Source organism: Cyclopterus lumpus, chromosome 16 (assembly GCF_009769545.1).
Source record: "Cyclopterus lumpus isolate fCycLum1 chromosome 16, fCycLum1.pri, whole genome shotgun sequence".
In the NCBI taxonomy this organism is placed as follows: Eukaryota; Metazoa; Chordata; class Actinopteri; order Perciformes; family Cyclopteridae; genus Cyclopterus; species Cyclopterus lumpus.
In genome coordinates, this window is record NC_046981.1 from 125,800 (window position 1) to 148,622 (window position 22,823).

At 41.5% G+C, this 22,823-nt stretch overlaps 1 protein-coding gene across 6 annotated transcripts in view; it reads left to right on the top strand.

Moving 5' to 3' along the window:
• Window positions 1–22,823, top strand: part of LOC117745830 (DENN domain-containing protein 4B-like) — a 68,419-nt gene that overhangs the window by 26,900 nt on the left and 18,696 nt on the right. For all 6 annotated transcript variants that reach the window (XM_034554374.1, XM_034554373.1, XM_034554375.1 and 3 more), the window contains 11 exons: window positions 1,135–1,193; window positions 1,753–1,897; window positions 1,968–2,143; window positions 4,064–4,164; window positions 5,209–5,424; window positions 5,908–6,053; window positions 15,415–15,548; window positions 15,637–15,751; window positions 16,311–16,517; window positions 17,355–17,483; window positions 20,286–20,427. In XM_034554374.1, coding sequence (XP_034410265.1) covers window positions 1,135–1,193; window positions 1,753–1,897; window positions 1,968–2,143; window positions 4,064–4,164; window positions 5,209–5,424; window positions 5,908–6,053; window positions 15,415–15,548; window positions 15,637–15,751; window positions 16,311–16,517; window positions 17,355–17,483; window positions 20,286–20,427 — 1,570 coding nt within the window. The remainder of the gene's footprint in view (window positions 1–1,134; window positions 1,194–1,752; window positions 1,898–1,967; window positions 2,144–4,063; window positions 4,165–5,208; window positions 5,425–5,907; window positions 6,054–15,414; window positions 15,549–15,636; window positions 15,752–16,310; window positions 16,518–17,354; window positions 17,484–20,285; window positions 20,428–22,823) is intronic.

Genomic DNA, 22,823 nt, shown 5'->3' on the forward strand with positions numbered 1-22,823 from the left:
TCGTTCAGGGACAGACTAAAACCTTCAGCGTACCTTCCTCGTTCAGGGACAGACTTAAACCTTCAGAGTACCTTCCTCTTTCAGGTACAGACTTAAACCTTCAGAGTACCTTCCTCGTTCAGGTACAGACTTAAACCTTCAGCGTACCTTTCTCGTTCAAGTACAGACTTAAACCTTCAGCATACCTTCCTCGTTCAGGTACAGACTTAAACCTTCAGCGTACCTTCCTCTTTCAGCTACAGACTTAAACCTTCAGAGTACCTTTCTCTTTCAGGTACAGACTTAAACCTTCAGCGTACCTTCCTCGTTCAGGTACAGACCTAAACCTTCAGCGTACCTTCCTCGTTCAGGTACAGACCTAAACCTTCAGCGTACCTTCCTCCTTCAGGTACAGACTAAAACCTTCAGGCTCAAAACCAATACGATTTTTTCAGCAAATTAGTTCAAAAGACGTATATTTTATTTAGAAAAACCAGCACAGACTTTTTTCTATTTTTGATTTTCATCCCTCACTTCCTTCTTCAACAGGATGTAGGTGGTGATGTGATCACAACCTCAACATGGTAATTGTGTCCAATCAGAAGTCCGTTTATTGATTGGTTCTCATTAGAGGCCAACATTTCTTCACTTAATTTCTTCACTACAAAAATAATTCTCTGATGATTTTTTAGGTTCAAATGTGATTCCTCTAGGCTGCATGCAGATGGTATATAGTATCACAATGTGAGCAATAAGTCAATGATTTGTTTTGTGTCTGCTTGTATGTCTATCTTTCATTATAATAAATGTCCCGCTTTGAGACAGACATTCCTGACATTATAGAGATAGATTTTGGTGTCATTCATGCCACTTACAACAACATCTTACTCACCAACTTTAACTGGATCCATGAGCAAAACAACACATTAGATTTCACTGAGAGTCTGAAAGTGAAAACACAGGAGGACATATCACCTGTTATATGTCCTCCTGATCTACACAGTCCAGGTGTATTTATTTTAAACTTCTCAGACAGCTCGTCTTTCATTCATATTCACCTTCCAGGATTGAAGTTGATGAGTAAAATCTTCTCATAAGTAATGGAATGAAAGTTTGTCCATGGGTTTGTGTAATAACTGTGACTGTATCTTCCAGCTCTCTCCGTATGACAACCTCCTACTCTGCCAGCCGGTCTCCTCCCCTCTCCCACTCAGGTCAGCAGGAACACAAGTACAGAACAACTCCAATACATTCTTATGTTGTCTTTCTCAACAACGTTCTCCAGCTAAACAATTGTAAAACCGAAGCCCTCCTTGTTGGCACTCCACACCAGGTTCAGTCATCCTCCATAACTCATCTCACCTTTAACAGTCAGGTCAGACCCCTCTCCTTCACAGTCACTAATCTGGGAGTTAGGTTTGATCCTCACCTGACCTTTAATGATCATATAAAACACCTGTGAAAACCTCCTTTTATCATCTCAAAAACATCTCCAAACTCCGTCCCACTTTAACCCTGTCGGATGCAAAGAAGCTCGTCCTTTATCTCCTCTAGACTGGTTAATGACTTCATGAAAACATAAACACGTTCACATCTCATTTTAAATGTCTCAGTAGCTCACACCAAATGAGAGTCCAACAACTCTGATCGCTTTAAAGGAATGACGAACATAACCACATGGCTTGAGGAGTTGGTAGAGAACAGTTCCTGTGATACGGCCCCCAACAGAAACATGTTCATCCATTATTGTGTGTCTGTGTGTGTGTGAAACAGCGGTGCCAGCTTCCTGAAGCTGCTGCAGAACCTCGGTCCAGAGAACGCCTGCACGCTGCTGCTTGCTGTCCTCACGGAACACAAACTGCTGCTTCACTCGCTCCGCCCCGACGTCCTCACCTCCGTCAGCGAGGCCCTCGTCTCCGTAAGACTCCCCATATTTCTATCATATTACACACACAGACACTCTCTAACAGTCCTCTCCTTGTCTCCAGATGAGCTTCCCCCTGCGCTGGCTCTGCCCCTACATCCCTCTGTGTCCGCTGCAGATGGCCGACGTGTTGCTGGCTCCGATGCCCTTCATTGTGGGCGTCCACTCCAGCTACTTCGACCTGTACGATCCCCCCACTGACGTGGTGTGTGTGGACCTGGACACCAACACCATCTTCCAGTGAGTCCGTCATGGCGCTGCAGGACTGTGAAGTTGTGTTTGTTGAGATGTAGACAACAACATCCAACAATAATTCAACATGAAACCTTCAGGAATGTGTTCAATGTTTAACTTGTTTACATCAACAACATGTTTGCATCAACAGTATGAGCACATGTAAATCACTGAGGAACATAACATACATCAACACTGAACAAGACAAATGCACATTTACACCAAACAAGCAAGCAGGACAGAGGGTACATTAATGCTTCACACCTGATTGGCAACAAGCCGTTCCTTAAGGCCTTGTTGAGTGTTTTGTACGTGATGAAGAGCATTCCACGAGTTTGCTGAATTCACAGAAAATGCTGATTTGCTAAAAGAGCTTGACCTACAGTATGTGAGATGATACAATCACCTCTTGAAGCAGATCTAGTGTGTCTGCCACTTAGAGTGCATTGTTTTATCAAATCACTCAGCGGAGGTGGAGCCATACCATGTAACATTCTAAAAACCAGACACATTAGTGAATGTAATGATGTTCTCCCAACTCAAGATAAGTGTTTTTAGAGCTTGTTTATAGAGAATATGGATATATTTTAATGTTGTGCTGCTGGCTTGTGCCCAGCTGGTTGAGCAGTAAGTCAAATGGGGGATATCATTGCATTAAAATACAATTTCGCAGCCTGCATGGTTAGACTATTTCTTATATATCTCAAATTCATGAGGTTAAAATGTAAAACCATGTCACATGTTTTACCTGCTTTTTAAAAGAGAGATTAATCAATACAACTTTCTAAATATTAAAAATCGGACACTACCTCTGGCTCCGGTGACCCTTCAAAGCCCCCCTTGTGAAGAACAACATTCAGGTGAAGGCAGGAATCTGAAAGGCATTTAGTTACATTCATCATTGTGGATCACTGTATCATCAGTGTACATTTGATATCACACCCATTGCAGACACCCAGCAAATCATCAATGTAGAAATTGAATAATAAAGTTCCTAAAACAGAACCCTGGGGTACTCCCACATGAGATCTCAGAGTAGATGAAACATCACCCACTCTGACACACTGAGGTCTTCCTTCAAGGTAGGATTTCAGCAAGGCAAGAGACTCTGGAAAAGTTCAAATTTGACAGTTTATTAATCAGCACATTGTGATTAACTGTACAAACGCCTTCTTGAGGTCAAGAAAAGGCGCTGCTACAACAGCCCCTTTATCCATTTTAAGATTCACATTCGAGGAGAAAGCAATCGGCTGTTTCAGTGGAATGATCTGGAGCTTTGAGTTAAAGCTTCCACCCAGTTGATAAAGTATGAATTGAAAGCTGTACAAATTACAATCTAGTGTAAGGCACCCGTTTACATTTATTTGAAGTTGCTTCATGGAATTGCTGTTATGTTTGTCTGTTAACTTCTTTAGATTATCCCATATTAGTTTAGAATTACCCCTTGCTTCATCAATGATCTTGATAAAAAACAATTAGCTTTTGCTTTTCTAAGTTCTTTTGTTACCTGGTTTTTCAGCATTGTGAATTTCTGCTTATCATTTCCTAATTTAGACTTGAGTGCCAGTTTTAATACATAGTCCCGTTTTTTCATTAAATTCCAGATGTCACTATTTAACCATGGAAGCGTGTTCTTTTGATTTTGTTTAATATATATATCATTCATTATTAGCTTTTAAATTTGTTTTTCTTTTCTTTATATACTGTTTGTAGTTTAATCTATCAGAATAAATTATTTGTCAGTTGATTAAAGTAACAAAGCTGTCAGATAAATGAGCAGTAAAAAGGACTTTTACTGTGGGATGAAGTAGAAATATAAAGAAGCAGAAGAACTTGAGTAAAGTATTAGTATCTTAAGTAGAGTACTTATTATGTTGTCTTTGGATTTTACTGAAATCTTTTTTTTAATAACTTTTTCCCTTTTAGGTCAGATGAAAAGAAGCCGTTGTCGTGGCGATCGTTACCTAGGAAGCACGGCAAGACTCTGTTCAACAGCCTCACCGTCCTCCACAAGACCCTGGAAAAGAGTGAGAGACAGCTCCGGCTTTCACAATAGGAGTGTTGTGTCTAGATATATGTAGCCCCCCTCTCAGCTGCTGTTCTAGTCAGGGGCCTCATACCCTACCCCTGTTGCATGGGAGGTGCATTGGAAAGGGTCTACTCAAATTCTCACTATACTGTTGGTGTGGGCTTAAACTCCCATGCATTTATATAAAATGCATGGGAGTTTTCTTAGATAATAATAGCAGGATGCTAACACTGGAATTTCACCAAGACACAGGGGATACCACACATTAACATTTATTCTAACACAAAACAATACTCAGAGTGTATGAAACCCACAATAATACTCGGGCGTTAACAGTCCGTGCTAAGGTACCCTATGCTGGCGCCCTTGTTGGACCTCGTGTAAATCCTCCTCATCTGCGGGGTCAGTGCTCACGGTCCCCAGAGAGAGCGATGGATGCAGTCCTACTAGAAACCCTGGTGTCCAGCTGGAAGCGCGATGATCACAGGAACCTCCGTCCTGCCTCCCTTCTTCTCTCCGGCTGCGTCGTCCTCAACGAACCCCTCGCGGGTTAGCCGCTAGCTGGTCCGCCGCACTCCGACCGTGCTTTCAACCCGGCTCACTGTCCTCCGTGTAGCTGCTCCTCGACACCAATCCCAAACCCTCCGCTCGCACCAACCATAACACACCTGTTCTCCCACTCCGAACCCCCCTGAACTCTAGCACCACCTCTCCCTTTATCTTCACTCGCCTCCCTCCTTCTTCTGATTGGCTCCTCACCCTGTGAACACCTGAACCAGCCCACAAAAGTCTGACCACAACATAACTGATAACAGGAAGGACCACAACACACATGTTACTAAATTAGCAGGGCGCTACATATAATAAATATATATCAAATGGATAGATTCATCCCAGAGAGACTTGTTATAACCATTTACTTATTTATTTATTTAATTAATGAAATGCCTTGAACCCATCGGCAGCATCAGGAGCATTATGTTTCTAGATTTCATGAGATAACTCGAATCATAAGAACACTCGTTCCTCCTCGTCGCTGCAGTCTGCACTCCCGGCCAAGAGGAGGCCACCCTGGAGTTCCTGCTGACCGACTACGATCAGATCTACCGGAGTCAGAAGCAGCTGGAGCTGGAGATCCAGGAGGCGTTCCTCCGCTTCATGAGCTGCCTGCTGAGAGGATACCGGACCTTCCTGCTTCCTATCACCCAAGCTCCCTCAGACACCACCACGGACTGCAGCTCTCTGTTCAACCTGCAAGGTAATGTGTATATTGTAATGGGAATTAAGCTTTTCAATCTCCTTTAGAGAAAACAAGTGTGATGTCGAAACACTTAAATGCCTTTAAGCATTTATTAAACAGGAATAATTCAATTGAATGACCAGAGCTCCACCACACAAATGGTTAGGAGGTCTGACTCAGAAAGATAGTGCGACATAGTCTTGTACATCTACAATTATTGATGAAATGTTTGCCCCTCATCCCCCTCCCCCTCTTGCTTCTTCCCCTGGCGACCTGCAGACAAGTTCAGAGAGAGAGAGAAAGTCAAAATACAAAACGACTATACATTAATAAGATCTGTTCTTGTCCCTCTTCGCTGGCGCCATGGTTACATTTAGAAGAACACTATGAGATATATATGTGGCTCCAATGTTTGCATGCATGTGAACATCTCCCAGTAGATCCCACAGGACGAGTGTACCAGCAGTATTGATCAGGGCTGTGTCTGATGACTTCCTGCAGGGTTCCTGAAGTCTCGGGATCGAACGCAGCAGAAGATCTACAGTCAGCTGACGAGGACTCAGATGTTCACTCAGTTCATTGAGGAGTGTTCCTTCGTCAGCGACCGGCACGCCTGCCTCGAGTTCTTCGACGAGTGTGTCCAAAAGGTCAGAACTAAGTCGTTCACCAGCACATTGTCCTGCAGCGTCTTCACTAAAGAAGCCAACGTTTGTCTCAATATGAAGCAGCTGCAGGAACTGTTTGGATCAACAGCATCATTAGAAAGGTACTGACAGGAAGTTATGAATGGACAGCAAAGTAAAGTAACGTCCAAAGAGTGCTGGAATCCATATTGAATGGTAAAGTACCAGATTACCATATGATTACTTGATACACATGAAATGGAGGTTATGTTTTTACGTCTATACCCGGGACTACTACTGCTGATCACCCTTAAACCCATACAGCTCAACAGCAGCAACAACAACAACTACCTTTAGTTACCTCTACTAGATTTGATCAATGTGTCTTTACTAACATGTACCACAGTCCTTCATAGTATTACCTTTAGTTAGTACCTCTACTAGATTTGATCAATGTGTCTTTACTAACATGTACCACAGTCCTTCATAGTATTACCTTTAGTTAGTACCTCTACTATACAGTATATTATCAATGTGTCTGTACTAACATGTACCACAGTGCTTCATAGTATTACCTTTAGTTAGTACCTCTACTAGATATGATCAATGTGTCTTTACTAACATGTACCACAGTCCTTCATAGTATTACCTTTAGTTAGTACCTCTACTATACAGTATATTATCAATGTGTCTGTACTAACATGTACCACAGTGCTTCATAGTATTACCTTTAGTTAGTACCTCTACTATACAGTATATTATCAATAAGTCTTTACTAACATGTACCACAGTCCTTCATAGTATTACCTTTAGTTAGTACCTCTACTATACAGTATATTATCAATAAGTCTTTACTAACATGTACCACAGTCCTTCATAGTATTACCTTTAGTTAGTACCTCTACTAGATATGATCAATGTGTCTTTACTAACATGTACCACAGTGCTTCATAGTATTACCTTTAGTTAGTACCTCTACTAGATATGATCAATAAGTCTTTACTAACATGTACCACAGTGCTTCATAGTATTACCTTTAGTTAGTACCTCTACTAGATATGATCAATAAGTCTTTACTAACATGTACCACAGTGCTTCATAGTATTACCTTTAGTTAGTACCTCTACTAGATATGATCAATGTGTCTTTACTAACATGTACCACAGTCCTTCATAGTATTACCTTTAGTTAGTACCTCTACTAGATATCAATGTGTCTGTACTAACATGTACCACAGTCCTTCATAGTATTACCTTTAGTTAGTACCTCTACTAGATATGATCAATGTGTCTTTACTAACATGTACCACAGTCCTTCATAGTATTACCTTTAGTTAGTACCTCTACTAGATATGATCAATGTGTCTTTACTAACATGTACCACAGTCCTTCATAGTATTACCTTTAGTTAGTACCTCTACTATACAGTATATTATCAATGTGTCTGTACTAACATGTACTACAGTCCTTCATAGTATTACCTTTAGTTAGTACCTCTACTAGATATGATCAATGTGTCTTTACTAACATGTACCACAGTCCTTCATAGTATTACCTTTAGTTAGTACCTCTACTAGATATTATCAATGTGTCTTTACTAACATGTACCACAGTCCTTCATAGTATTACCTTTAGTTAGTACCTCTACTAGATATGATCAATGTGTCTTTACTAACATGTACCACAGTGCTTCATAGTATTACCTTTAGTTAGTACCTCTACTAGATATGATCAATGTGCCTGTACTAACATGTACCACAGTCCTTCATAGTATTACCTTTAGTTAGTACCTCTACTAGATATGATCAATGTGTCTTTACTAACATGTACCACAGTGCTTCATAGTATTACCTTTAGTTAGTACCTCTACTAGATATGATCAATGTGTCTTTACTAACATGTACCACAGTCCTTCATAGTATTACCTTTAGTTAGTACCTCTACTAGATATTATCAATGTGTCTTTACTAACATGTACCACAGTCCTTCATAGTATTACCTTTAGTTAGTACCTCTACTAGATATGATCAATGTGTCTTTACTAACATGTACCACAGTGCTTCATAGTATTATCTTTAGTTAGTACCTCTACTAGATATGATCAATGTGCCTGTACTAACATGTACCACAGTCCTTCATAGTATTACCTTTAGTTAGTACTTCTACTAGATATTATCAATAAGTCTTTACTAACATGTACCACAGTCCTTCATAGTATTACCTTTAGTTAGTACCTCTACTAGATATGATCAATGTATCTTTACTAACATGTACCACAGTCCTTCATAGTATTACCTTTAGTTAGTACCTCTACTATACAGTATATTATCAATGTGTCTGTACTAACATGTACTACAGTCCTTCATAGTATTACCTTTAGCTAGTACCTCTACTAGATATGATCAATGTGTCGTTACTAACATGTACCACAGTGCTTCATAGTATTACCTTTAGCTAGTACCTCTACTAGATATGATCAATGTGTCTTTACTAACATGTACCACAGTGCTTCATAGTATTACCTTTAGTTAGTACCTCTACTAGATATGATCAATGTGTCTTTACTAACATGTACCACAGTGCTTCATAGTATTACCTTTAGTTAGTACCTCTACTAGATATGATCAATGTGTCTTTACTAACATGTACCACAGTGCTTCATAGTATTACCTTTAGTTAGTACCTCTACTAGATATTATCAATGTGTCTGTACTAACATGTACCACAGTCCTTCATAGTATTACCTTTAGTTAGTACCTCTACTATACAGTATATTATCAATGTGTCTGTACTAACATGTACCACAGTGCTTCATAGTATTACCTTTAGTTAGTACCTCTACTAGATATGATCAATGTGTCTTTACTAACATGTACCACAGTCCTTCATAGTAGTACCTTTAGTTAGTACCTCTACTAGATATGATCAATGTGTCTGTACTAACATGTACCACAGTCCTTCATAGTATTACCTTTAGTTAGTACCTCTACTAGATATTATCAATAAGTCTTTACTAACATGTACCACAGTCCTTCATAGTATTACCTTTAGTTAGTACCTCTACTAGATATGATCAATGTGTCTTTACTAACATGTACCACAGTGCTTCATAGTATTACCTTTAGTTAGTACCTCTACTAGATATGATCAATAAGTCTTTACTAACATGTACCACAGTGCTTCATAGTATTACCTTTAGTTAGTACCTCTACTAGATATGATCAATAAGTCTTTACTAACATGTACCACAGTGCTTCATAGTATTACCTTTAGTTAGTACCTCTACTAGATATGATCAATGTGTCTTTACTAACATGTACCACAGTCCTTCATAGTATTACCTTTAGTTAGTACCTCTACTAGATATCAATGTGTCTGTACTAACATGTACCACAGTCCTTCATAGTATTACCTTTAGTTAGTACCTCTACTAGATATGATCAATGTGTCTTTACTAACATGTACCACAGTCCTTCATAGTATTACCTTTAGTTAGTACCTCTACTAGATATGATCAATGTGTCTTTACTAACATGTACCACAGTCCTTCATAGTATTACCTTTAGTTAGTACCTCTACTATACAGTATATTATCAATGTGTCTGTACTAACATGTACTACAGTCCTTCATAGTATTACCTTTAGTTAGTACCTCTACTAGATATGATCAATGTGTCTTTACTAACATGTACCACAGTCCTTCATAGTATTACCTTTAGTTAGTACCTCTACTAGATATTATCAATGTGTCTTTACTAACATGTACCACAGTCCTTCATAGTATTACCTTTAGTTAGTACCTCTACTAGATATGATCAATGTGTCTTTACTAACATGTACCACAGTCCTTCATAGTATTACCTTTAGCTAGTACCTCTACTAGATATGATCAATGTGTCTTTACTAACATGTACCACAGTGCTTCATAGTATTACCTTTAGTTAGTACCTCTACTAGATATGATCAATAAGTCTTTACTAACATGTACCACAGTGCTTCATAGTATTACCTTTAGTTAGTACCTCTACTAGATATCAATGTGTCTGTACTAACATGTACCACAGTCCTTCATAGTATTACCTTTAGTTAGTACCTCTACTAGATATGATCAATGTGTCTTTACTAACATGTACCACAGTGCTTCATAGTATTACCTTTAGTTAGTACCTCTACTAGATATGATCAATGTGCCTGTACTAACATGTACCACAGTCCTTCATAGTATTACCTTTAGTTAGTACCTCTACTAGATATGATCAATGTGTCTTTACTAACATGTACCACAGTGCTTCATAGTATTACCTTTAGTTAGTACCTCTACTAGATATTATCAATGTGTCTGTACTAACATGTACCACAGTCCTTCATAGTATTACCTTTAGTTAGTACCTCTACTATACAGTATATTATCAATGTGTCTGTACTAACATGTACCACAGTGCTTCATAGTATTACCTTTAGTTAGTACCTCTACTAGATATGATCAATGTGTCTTTACTAACATGTACCACAGTCCTTCATAGTAGTACCTTTAGTTAGTACCTCTACTAGATATGATCAATGTGTCTGTACTAACATGTACCACAGTCCTTCATAGTATTACCTTTAGTTAGTACCTCTACTAGATATTATCAATAAGTCTTTACTAACATGTACCACAGTCCTTCATAGTATTACCTTTAGTTAGTACCTCTACTAGATATGATCAATGTGTCTTTACTAACATGTACCACAGTGCTTCATAGTATTACCTTTAGTTAGTACCTCTACTAGATATGATCAATAAGTCTTTACTAACATGTACCACAGTGCTTCATAGTATTACCTTTAGTTAGTACCTCTACTAGATATGATCAATAAGTCTTTACTAACATGTACCACAGTGCTTCATAGTATTACCTTTAGTTAGTACCTCTACTAGATATCAATGTGTCTGTACTAACATGTACCACAGTCCTTCATAGTATTACCTTTAGTTAGTACCTCTACTAGATATGATCAATGTGTCTTTACTAACATGTACCACAGTCCTTCATAGTATTACCTTTAGTTAGTACCTCTACTATACAGTATATTATCAATGTGTCTGTACTAACATGTACTACAGTCCTTCATAGTATTACCTTTAGTTAGTACCTCTACTAGATATGATCAATGTGTCTTTACTAACATGTACCACAGTCCTTCATAGTATTACCTTTAGCTAGTACCTCTACTAGATATGATCAATGTGTCTTTACTAACATGTACCACAGTGCTTCATAGTATTACCTTTAGTTAGTACCTCTACTAGATATGATCAATGTGTCTGTACTAACATGTACCACAGTGCTTCATAGTATTACCTTTAGTTAGTACCTCTACTAGATATGATCAATGTGTCTTTACTAACATGTACCACAGTGCTTCATAGTATTACCTTTAGTTAGTACCTCTACTAGATATTATCAATGTGTCTGTACTAACATGTACCACAGTCCTTCATAGTATTACCTTTAGTTAGTACCTCTACTATACAGTATATTATCAATGTGTCTGTACTAACATGTACCACAGTGCTTCATAGTATTACCTTTAGTTAGTACCTCTACTAGATATGATCAATGTGTCTTTACTAACATGTACCACAGTCCTTCATAGTAGTAACTTTAGTTAGTACCTCTACTAGATATGATCAATGTGTCTTTACTAACATGTACCACAGTCCTTCATAGTAGTACCTTTAGTTAGTACCTCTACTAGATATGATCAATGTGTCTGTACTAACATGTACCACAGTCCTTCATAGTATTACCTTTAGTTAGTACCTCTACTAGATATTATCAATAAGTCTTTACTAACATGTACCACAGTCCTTCATAGTATTACCTTTAGTTAGTACCTCTACTAGATATGATCAATGTGTCTTTACTAACATGTACCACAGTGCTTCATAGTATTACCTTTAGTTAGTACCTCTACTAGATATGATCAATAAGTCTTTACTAACATGTACCACAGTGCTTCATAGTATTACCTTTAGTTAGTACCTCTACTAGATATGATCAATAAGTCTTTACTAACATGTACCACAGTGCTTCATAGTATTACCTTTAGTTAGTACCTCTACTAGATATGATCAATGTGTCTTTACTAACATGTACCACAGTCCTTCATAGTATTACCTTTAGTTAGTACCTCTACTAGATATGATCAATGTGTCTTTACTAACATGTACCACAGTCCTTCATAGTATTACCTTTAGTTAGTACCTCTACTATACAGTATATTATCAATGTGTCTGTACTAACATGTACCACAGTCCTTCATAGTATTACCTTTAGTTAGTACCTCTACTAGATATGATCAATGTGTCTTTACTAACATGTACCACAGTCCTTCATAGTATTACCTTTAGTTAGTACCTCTACTAGATATCAATGTGTCTGTACTAACATGTACCACAGTGCTTCATAGTATTACCTTTAGTTAGTACCTCTACTAGATATGATCAATGTGTCTTTACTAACATGTACCACAGTCCTTCATAGTATTACCTTTAGTTAGTACCTCTACTAGATATGATCAATGTGTCTTTACTAACATGTACCACAGTCCTTCATAGTATTACCTTTAGTTAGTACCTCTACTATACAGTATATTATCAATGTGTCTGTACTAACATGTACCACAGTCCTTCATAGTATTACCTTTAGTTAGTACCTCTACTAGATATGATCAATGTGTCTTTACTAACATGTACCACAGTCCTTCATAGTATTACCTTTAGTTAGTACCTCTACTAGATATGATCAATGTGTCTTTACTAACATGTACCACAGTCCTTCATAGTATTACCTTTAGTTAGTACCTCTACTAGATATGATCAAAGTGTCTGTACTAACATGTACCACAGTCCTTCATAGTATTACCTTTAGTTAGTACCTCTACTAGATATCAATGTGTCTGTACTAACATGTACCACAGTCCTTCATAGTATTACCTTTAGTTAGTACCTCTACTAGATATGATCATTGTGTCTTTACTAACATGTACCACAGTCCTTCATAGTATTACCTTTAGTTAGTACCTCTACTAGATATGATCAATGTGTCTTTACTAACATGTACCACAGTCCTTCATAGTATTACCTTTAATTAGTACCTCTACTAGATAGTATCAATAAGTCTTTACTAACATGTACCACAGTCCTTCATAGTATTACCTTTAGTTAGTACCTCTACTAGATATTATCAATGTGTCTTTACTAACATGTACCACAGTCCTTCATAGTATTACCTTTAGTTAGTACCTCTACTAGATATGATCAATGTGTCTTTACTAACATGTACCACAGTCCTTCATAGTATTACCTTTAGTTAGTACCTCTACTAGATATGATCAATGTGTCTGTACTAACATGTACCACAGTCCTTCATAGTATTACCTTTAGTTAGTACCTCTACTAGATATTATCAATGTGTCGTTACTAACATGTACCACAGTGCTTCATAGTATTACCTTTAGTTAGTACCTCTACTAGATATGATCAATGTGTCGTTACTAACATGTACCACAGTCCTTCATAGTTAGTTAGTACATAGGTATATATGTATATATTAGTGCTGGGCAAAGATGAACAAATGTAATCGATCAATCGCATGATTTTTCAATAATGAATTAAAAACTAGTGTATTACACTCTTTTATTTTAAAGTAATGTTATAAAAACAATATAACAGGCACTCTGGGAGCAACAGCAAGTTAACATACAGAATATGAATGTGTTCTTTTTTTTCTGAACAGTAGTAAGGGTCCCTGTTCGAGTGAGCTAAAGTAGCACAAACAAAAGTACACAGCTGGAATTTACTGTGCAGGGGACTTTTGCGCTCGGTTTCATCAACTCGTCTAACTAGCTTAACTCACTCCCGTCCCCAGAACAGGTCAAACCCGCCTCCCCTTTGCTCCACCAATCACAGGCACGCAGCCCGACCAGCACGCACACTGCCTCCCCATAATTGGCTAGAGAGAGGGGGTTGACGACCGACCCCTACAAACCCAAAGTAGTCTGCCGAAGTTTCGCTCCACTGGTTGTTTGGGTAGCTCTTGGCTGGCTTCAATGCTGTGTAACGTATTGAAACCAGCCAAGTAGTACTTCATGCTCGTGGTACTTCATGCTCCGTAGTACTTCATGCTTGTGGTACTTCATGCTCCGTAGTACTTCATGCTCGTGGTACTTCATGCTCGTGGTACTTCATGCTCCGTAGTACTTCATGCTCGTGGTACTTCATGCTCCGTAGTACTTCATGCTCGTGGTACTTCATGCTCGTGGTACTTCATGCTCGTAGTACTTCATGCTCCGTAGTACTTCATGCTTGTGGTACTTTATGCTCGTAGTACTTCATGCTCCGTAGTACTTCATGCTCGTAGTACTTCATGCTCGTAGTACTTCATGCTCATAGTACTTCATGCTCGTGGTACTTCATGCTCGTAGTACTTCATGCTCGTGGTACTTCATGCTCGTGGTACTTCATGCTCGTGGTACTTCATGCTCCGTAGTACTTCATGCTCCGTAGTACTTCATGCTCGTGGTACTTCATGCTCGTGGTACTTCATGCTCCGTAGTACTTCATGCTCGTAGTACTTCATGCTCCGTAGTACTTCATGCTTGTGGTACTTCATGCTCCGTAGTACTTCATGCTCGTGGTACTTCATGCTCGTGGTACTTCATGCTCGTGGTACTTCATGCTCGTGGTACTTCATGCTCCGTAGTACTTCATGCTCGTGGTACTTCATGCTCCGTAGTACTTCATGCTCGTGGTACTTCATGCTCGTGGTACTTCATGCTCGTAGTACTTCATGCTCCGTAGTACTTCATGCTTGTGGTACTTCATGCTCGTAGTACTTCATGCTCCGTAGTACTTCATGCTCGTGGTACTTCATGCTCCGTAGTACTTCATGCTCATAGTACTTCATGCTCGTGGTACTTCATGCTCCGTAGTACTTCATGCTCGTGGTACTTCATGCTCCGTAGTACTTCATGCTCGTGGTACTTCATGCTCCGTAGTACTTCATGCTCGTGGTACTTCATGCTCGTGGTACTTCATGCTCGTGGTACTTCATGCTCGTGGTACTTCATGCTCGTGGTACTTCATGCTCCGCAGCAGCATTAAGCCCCTCCCAGTGTTAGGCCCCTCCCACTGCAAACTAAAATATGCTGTTAACGGCATGATGAAATCATTGTCGGCTTTAATGGATTGCTGCGTTAACGTTTTCATAACGCGTTAACGTGCCCAGCCCTAATATATATATATATATATATATATATATATATATATATATATATATATATATATATATATATATATATATATATATATTAGTTACAGTGTTGCTGTCTTTCTCCAGGTGGATGTGGAGAAGCCGGAGGAGGTGAGGCTGATTGATCTGGATGAGACTCACGGCGGAGAACACACAGTCTTCATCATGCCTCCTGAGGAACCACAGGAACCAGACGGGTCCGAGTGTCCAGCCCTCTACAGGTACAGAGGTTCCATCGGGTCCCGGAGGGTCTGTGTTTTACTTTATGTCTGCTGATACGACTTCCTTGTTATATATATGTGTGTCCAGTTATGAAACCTTCCCCACATTGAAGCCGGAGCTCTTTGACCGACCCCAGGACCAGCTGCGGGTACCGACGAAGGGCAGCGCCCCCAGCAGCCCCGCACCCCGCCGCACCAAACAGGTACCGCAACACAACAATTCTGACTCCCACTGAAGCCAGAACCTCATTAACAGTCTATCAAAAGACCACTTCAACCAGTTCATTTGAGCCACATCTTTGTCTCATGCTGCTCTGTAGAAACACTATCAAGAGAAGATGACTTTCAGCCTTGTGTGTTTCACCAGGGACCTTTTGGCTTTTTGATGGTTTTGATTGTAATCATTCAGTAGATCGTGTGACAAAAGAAGTATATACAGTACATACTATGAATATAAAGACTATGAATATAAAGACTATGAATATAAAGACTGGATATAAAGACGTGTGTGTGTGTGTGTGTGTGTGTGTGTATATAAGTATGTATGTATGTATATATGTGTGTGTGTGTGTGTGTGTATATAAGTATGTATGAATACATTTCTGTCCTCAGTGCGCTTTAATATATATATTAAAGCACACTGAGGACAGAAATGTCTCCATTGAAACCCATGACAGCAGTACATTATACAGCTCTATTTAAACAGACATCCAGGAGAACATTGCTATGACGTTAACATCGTCGGCCTCTTTGACCTCCCAGGAGATCAAGTTGGCCCAGAAGCGAGCTCAGAAGTACTCTGCGGTGCCAGACATGTGGTCCAAGTGCCTGCTGGGTCACTGCTACGGCCTCTGGTTCATCTACCTGCCCACCTTTGTTCGGGCAGAGACTGCCAAGGTGCGTGCGCTGCACACGGCCTACGACGTCCTCAAACACATGGAGAACCGAAAGGTGGTTCTGCCGGACGAGGTGAGTCTCCCGGGTCAAAGGTCACATGAAGGACACTGCTACAGGGAGGTTGTTCTGGGTGTTTTTGTGCCTCGACAGCCTGCGGCAACATGCACACTGTGTGCTGTACACTGCTGACGAAGGAAGTACACAGTGTGTAGTACACTGCTGACGAAGGAAGTACACAGTGTGTAGTACATACTGTGTACTGTACACTGCTGACGAAGGAAGTACACAGTGTGTAGTACATACTGTGTGCTGTACACTGCTGACGAAGGAAGTACACAGTGTCTAGTACACTGCTGACGAAGGAAGTACACAGTGTGTAGTACATACTGTGTACTGTACACTGCTGACGAAGGAAGTACACAGTGTCTAGTACACTGCTGACGAAGGAAGTACACAGTGTGTAGTACATACTGTGTACTGTACACTGCTGACGAAGGAAGTACACAGTGTGTAGTACACACTGTGTACTGTACACTGCTGACGAAGGAAGTTCACAGTGTGTAGTACACACTGTGTACTGTACACTGCGTACTGCTGACAAATATATATGAATATAAAGACTGGATATATAGAATATAAATATATAGACTATGAATATATAGAATATAAAGACTATGAGTTTCGGACATCTTGTGCAGGGCTCTCCGAGTCAACAGTTCAGAAATAACACAAGAAAAAATACAAAATATAATAGAAAACACTATACAGAAGGTGGTAGTGTATACAGAAAGGTGGTAATATGTACAAGAACAAGAAAGGTGCTAATATGTACCGTTTTGTATACAAATATAATATATATAAAGTCTGAATATAAAGACTATGGACATAAAGTGTGTGTGTGTGGTTCAGGTGTGTTACAGGATCCTGATGCAGCTGTGTGGTCAGTACGGTCAGCCGGTTCTTGCTGTTCGAGTCCTGCTGGAGATGAAGAAGGCTGGAATCACACCGAACACCATCACCTACGGATACTACAACAAGGTTTAATATAACACACACAGATGTAGTACACTATAAAGTACAACAGGTACTTCTGAGATATCGTAGAGTATAAAGTACAACATGTACTTCTGAGATATCGTAGAGTATGAAGTACAATATGTACCTCTGATATGTAGTCCTCACATGTCCTCTGTCCTCACATGTCCTTTTTCATCACATGTCCTCTGTTCCACATGTCCTCTCTCCACTGTCCTCAAATGTCCTCTGTCCTCACATTTCCTCTGTCCTCATATGACATCACATGTCCTCTGTCCTCACTCACATGTCCTCTGTCCTCACATTTCCTCTGTCCTCATATGACATCACATGTCCTCTGTCCTCACTCACATGTCCTCTGTCCTCACATTTCCTCTGTCCTCACTCACATGTCCTCTGTCCTCACTCACATGTCCTCTGTCCTCACATGTCATCTGTCCTCACTCACATGCCCTCACTCACATGTCCTCTGTCACTCACATTTCCTCTGTCCTCATATGACATCACATGTCCTCTGTACTCACTCACATGCCCTCTGTCACTCACATGTCCTCTGTCACTCACATGTCCTCTGTCCTCACATGCCCTCTGTCACTCACATGTCCTCTGTCCTCACATGCCCTCTGTCACTCACATGCCCTCTGTCCTCACATGTCCTCTATCCTCACATGTCCTCTAACCTCACATGCCCTCTGTCACTCACATGTCCTCTGTCCTCATATGACATCACATGTCCTCTGTCACTCACATGTCCTCTGTCCTCTGTCACTCACATGCCCTCTGTCACTCACATGTCCTCTGTCCTCATATGACATCACATGTCCTCTGTCACTCACATGTCCTCTGTCCTCTGTCACTCACATGCCCTCTGTCCTCTGTCACTCACATGTCCTCTGTCCTCACATGTCCTCTGTCACTCACATGTCCTCTGTCCTCATATGACATCACATGTCCTCTGTCACTCACATGTCCTCTGTCCTCATATGACATCACATGTCCTCTGTCACTCACATGTCCTCTGTCACTCACATGCCCTCTGTCCTCACATGTCCTCTGTCACTCACATGTCCTCTGTCCTCATATGACATCACATGTCCTCTGTCACTCACATGTCCTCTGTCACTCACATGCCCTCTGTCCTCACATGCCCTCTGTCCTCACATGTCCTCTGTCACTCACATGTCCTCTGTCACTCACATGTCCTCTGTCCTCATATGACATCACATGTCCTCTGTCACTCACATGTCCTCTGTCACTCACATGCCCTCTGTCCTCACATGCCCTCTGTCCTCACATGTCCTCTGTCACTCACATGTCCTCTGTCACTCACATGTCCTCTGTCCTCATATGACATCACATGTCCTCTGTCACTCACATGTCCTCTGTCCTCACATGTCCTCTGTCACTCACATGTCCTCTGTCCTCATATGACATCACATGTCCTCTGTCACTCACATGTCCTCTGTCACTCACATGCCCTCTGTCCTCACATGTCCTCTGTCCTCATATGACATCACATGTCCTCTGTCACTCACATGTCCTCTGTCACTCACATGTCCTCTGTCCTCACATGCCCTCTGTCACTCACATGTCCTCTGTCACTCACATGTCCTCTGTCCTCATATGACATCACATGTCCTCTGTCACTCACATGTCCTCTGTCACTCACATGTCCTCTGTCCTCACATGTCCTCTGTCACTCACATGTCCTCTGTCCTCACATGTCCTCTGTCCTCACATGTCCTCTGTCACTCACATGTCCTCTGTCCTCACATGTCCTCTGTCACTCACATGTCCTCTGTCCTCATATGACATCACATGTCCTCTGTCCTCACATGTCCTCTGTCACTCACATGTCCTCTGTCACTCACATGTCCTCTGTCCTCATATGACATCACATGTCCTCTGTCACTCACATGTCCTCTGTCACTCACATGTCCTCTGTCCTCACATGTCCTCTGTCCTCACATGTCCTCTGTCACTCACATGTCCTCTGTCACTCACATGTCCTCTGTCCTCATATGACATCACATGTCCTCTGTCCTCACATGTCCTCTGTCACTCACATGTCCTCTGTCCTCACATGTCCTCTGTCCTCACATGTCCTCTGTCACTCACATGTCCTCTGTCCTCACATGTCCTCTGTCACTCACATGTCCTCTGTCCTCACATGTCCTCTGTCCTCACATGTCCTCTGTCACTCACATGTCCTCTGTCCTCACATGTCCTCTGTCCTCATATGACATCACATGTCCTCTGTCCTCACTCACATGTGCTCTGTCCTCACTCACGTGTCCTGTCACTCACATGTCCTCTGTCCTCATATGACATCACATGTCCTCTGTCACTCACATGTCCTCTGTCACTCACATGTCCTCTGTCCTCACATTTCCTCTGTCCTCATATGACATCACATGTCCTCTGTCCTCACTCACATGTCCTCTGTCCTCACTCACATGTGCTCTGTCCTCACTCACGTGTCCTGTCACTCACATGCCCTCTGTCACTCACATGTCCTCTGTCACTCACATGTCCTCTGTCACTCACATGTCCTCTGTCCTCACTCACATGTCCTCTGTCCTCACATTTCCTCTGTCACTCACATGTCCTCTGTCCTCACTCACGTGTCCACTGTCCTCACATTTCCTCTGTCCTCATATGACATCACATGTCCTCTGTTCCACATGTCCTCTTTCCTTACATGTTCTCACATGTCCTCTTTCCTTACATGTCCTCTGTTCCACATGTCCTCTTTCCTTACATGTTCTCACATGTCCTCTTTCCTTACATGTCCTCTGTCCTCAGGCCGTGCTGGAGAGCAAGTGGCCGTCTACCAGTCAGGGAGGACGTCTCCGCTGGGCCAAGCTGAGGAACGTCCTGTTGGCTGTGGCTCAGTTCAGACGGCCAATCAAACGCCGTCAGAAGAGCGGATCAGTGGGGTCACGAGGTCAGGACATAAATATCTTCTTTCTGTACTTGTACTTTACTGGAGTATTTATACTTCTGCAACATCTCAGAGGTAAATATTATACTTTGTATTACATCTCAGAGGTAAATATTTAAACTGTATGCGTTACATTTCATTTAGCTGACGCTTTTATCCAAAGCGACTTACAATAAGTGAATTCAACCATGAGTACAACCTCAGAACAACAAGAATCAAGAAAGTAACATTTCTTTTAGAAACCCAAACTACAAAGTGCTATCAGTAAGAGCCATTTAAGTGCTACTAAAGTCCTACTACAGTGCTACTTTCCCTGTTCAAGGTGTCGTCACTAAGATGTGTTTTTAGTTTGTAGAGACTTCCTGTCCTGATGTCAATGGGGAGCTCGTTCCACCAATGAGGAGCCAGCACAGCAAACAGTCGTGATTTTGTTGAGTGTTTAGCTCGAAGTGAAGGAGCTACAAGCTGAAGAAGAAGAAGCCGAGAGAAGTGAACGAGCTGGGGTGTGAGGTTAGACCATGTCCTGGGTGTGAGGTTAGACCATGTCCTGGATGTGAGGTTAGACCATGTCCTGGGTGTGAGGTTAGACCATGTCCTGGGTGTGAGGTTAGACCATGTCCTGGATGTGAGGTTAGACCATGTCCTGGGTGTGAGGTTAGACCATGTCCTGGGTGTGAGGTTAGACCATGTCCTGGTGTGAGGTTAGACCATGTCCTGGGTGTGAGGTTAGACCATGTCCTGGTGTGAGGTTAGACCATGTCCTGGTGTGAGGTTAGACCATGTCCTGGATGTGAGGTTAGACCATGTCCTGGGTGTAAGGTTAGACCATGTCCTGGGTGTAAGGTTAGACCATGTCCTGGATGTGAGGTTAGACCATGTCCTGGATGTGAGGTTAGACCATGTCCTGGGTGTGAGGTTAGACCATGTCCTGGGTGTAAGGTTAGACCATGTCCTGGATGTGAGGTTAGACCATGTCCTGGGTGTAAGGTTAGACCATGTCCTGGGTGTGAGGTTAGACCATGTCCTGGGTGTGAGGTTAGACCATGTCCTGGTGTGAGGTTAGACCATGTCCTGGATGTGAGGTTAGACCATGTCCTGGATGTGAGGTTAGACCATGTCCTGGGTGTGAGGTTACACCATGTCATGGATGTACCCATGAACCTGGACCAGATCCTGTACTGCTTTATAAATGGGACGTATTCTCCTGATGTTGTGTATCATGGACCCACAGGATGTTGTGTATCATGGACCTACAGGGTGTTGTGTATCATGGACCTACAGGGTGTTGTGTATCATGGACCTACAGGATGTTGTGTATCATGGACCTACAGGGTGTTGTGTATCATGGACCTACAGGGTGTTGTGTATCATGGACCCACAGGATGTTGTGTATCATGGACCTACAGGGTGTTGTGTATCATGGACCCACAGGATGTTGTGTATCATGGACCTACAGGGTGTTGTGTATCATGGACCCACAGGATGTTGTGTATCATGGACCTACAGGATGTTGTGTATCATGGACCTACAGGGTGTTGTGTATCATGGACCTACAGGATGTTGTGTATCATGGACCTACAGGGTGTTGTGTATCATGGACCTACAGGGTGTTGTGTATCATGGACCTACAGGGTGTTGTGTATCATGGACCTACAGGATGTTGTGTATCATGGACCTACAGGGTGTTGTGTATTATGGACCTACAGGGTGTTGTGTAGCATGGACCCACAGGATGTTGTGTATCATGGACCTACAGGGTGTTGTGTATCATGGACCTACAGGGTGTTGTGTATCATGGACCCACAGGATGTTGTGTATCATGGACCTACAGGGTGTTGTGTATCATGGACCCACAGGATGTTGTGTATCATGGACCTACAGGGTGTTGTGTATCATGGACCTACAGGGTGTTGTGTATCATGGACCTACAGGATGTTGTGTATCATGGACCTACAGGATATTGTGCAGCATGAACCTACAGGGTGTTGTGTATCATGGACCTACAGGGTGTTGTGTATTATGGACCTACAGGGTGTTGTGCAGCATGAACCTACAGGGTGTTGTGTATCATGGACCTACAGGGTGTTGTGTATCATGGACCTACAGGGTGTTGTGTATCATGGACCTACAGGATGTTGTGTATCATGAACCTACAGGGTGTTGTGTATCATGGACCTACAGGGTGTTGTGTATCATGGACCTACAGGGTGTTGTGTATCATGGACCTACAGGGTGTTGTGTATTATGGACCTACAGGGTGTTGTGTATCATGGACCTACAGGGTGTTGTGTATCATGGACCTACAGGGTGTTGTGTATTATGGACCTACAGGGTGTTGTGTATCATGGACCTACAGGGTGTTGTGTATCATGGACCTACAGGGTGTTGTGTATCATGGA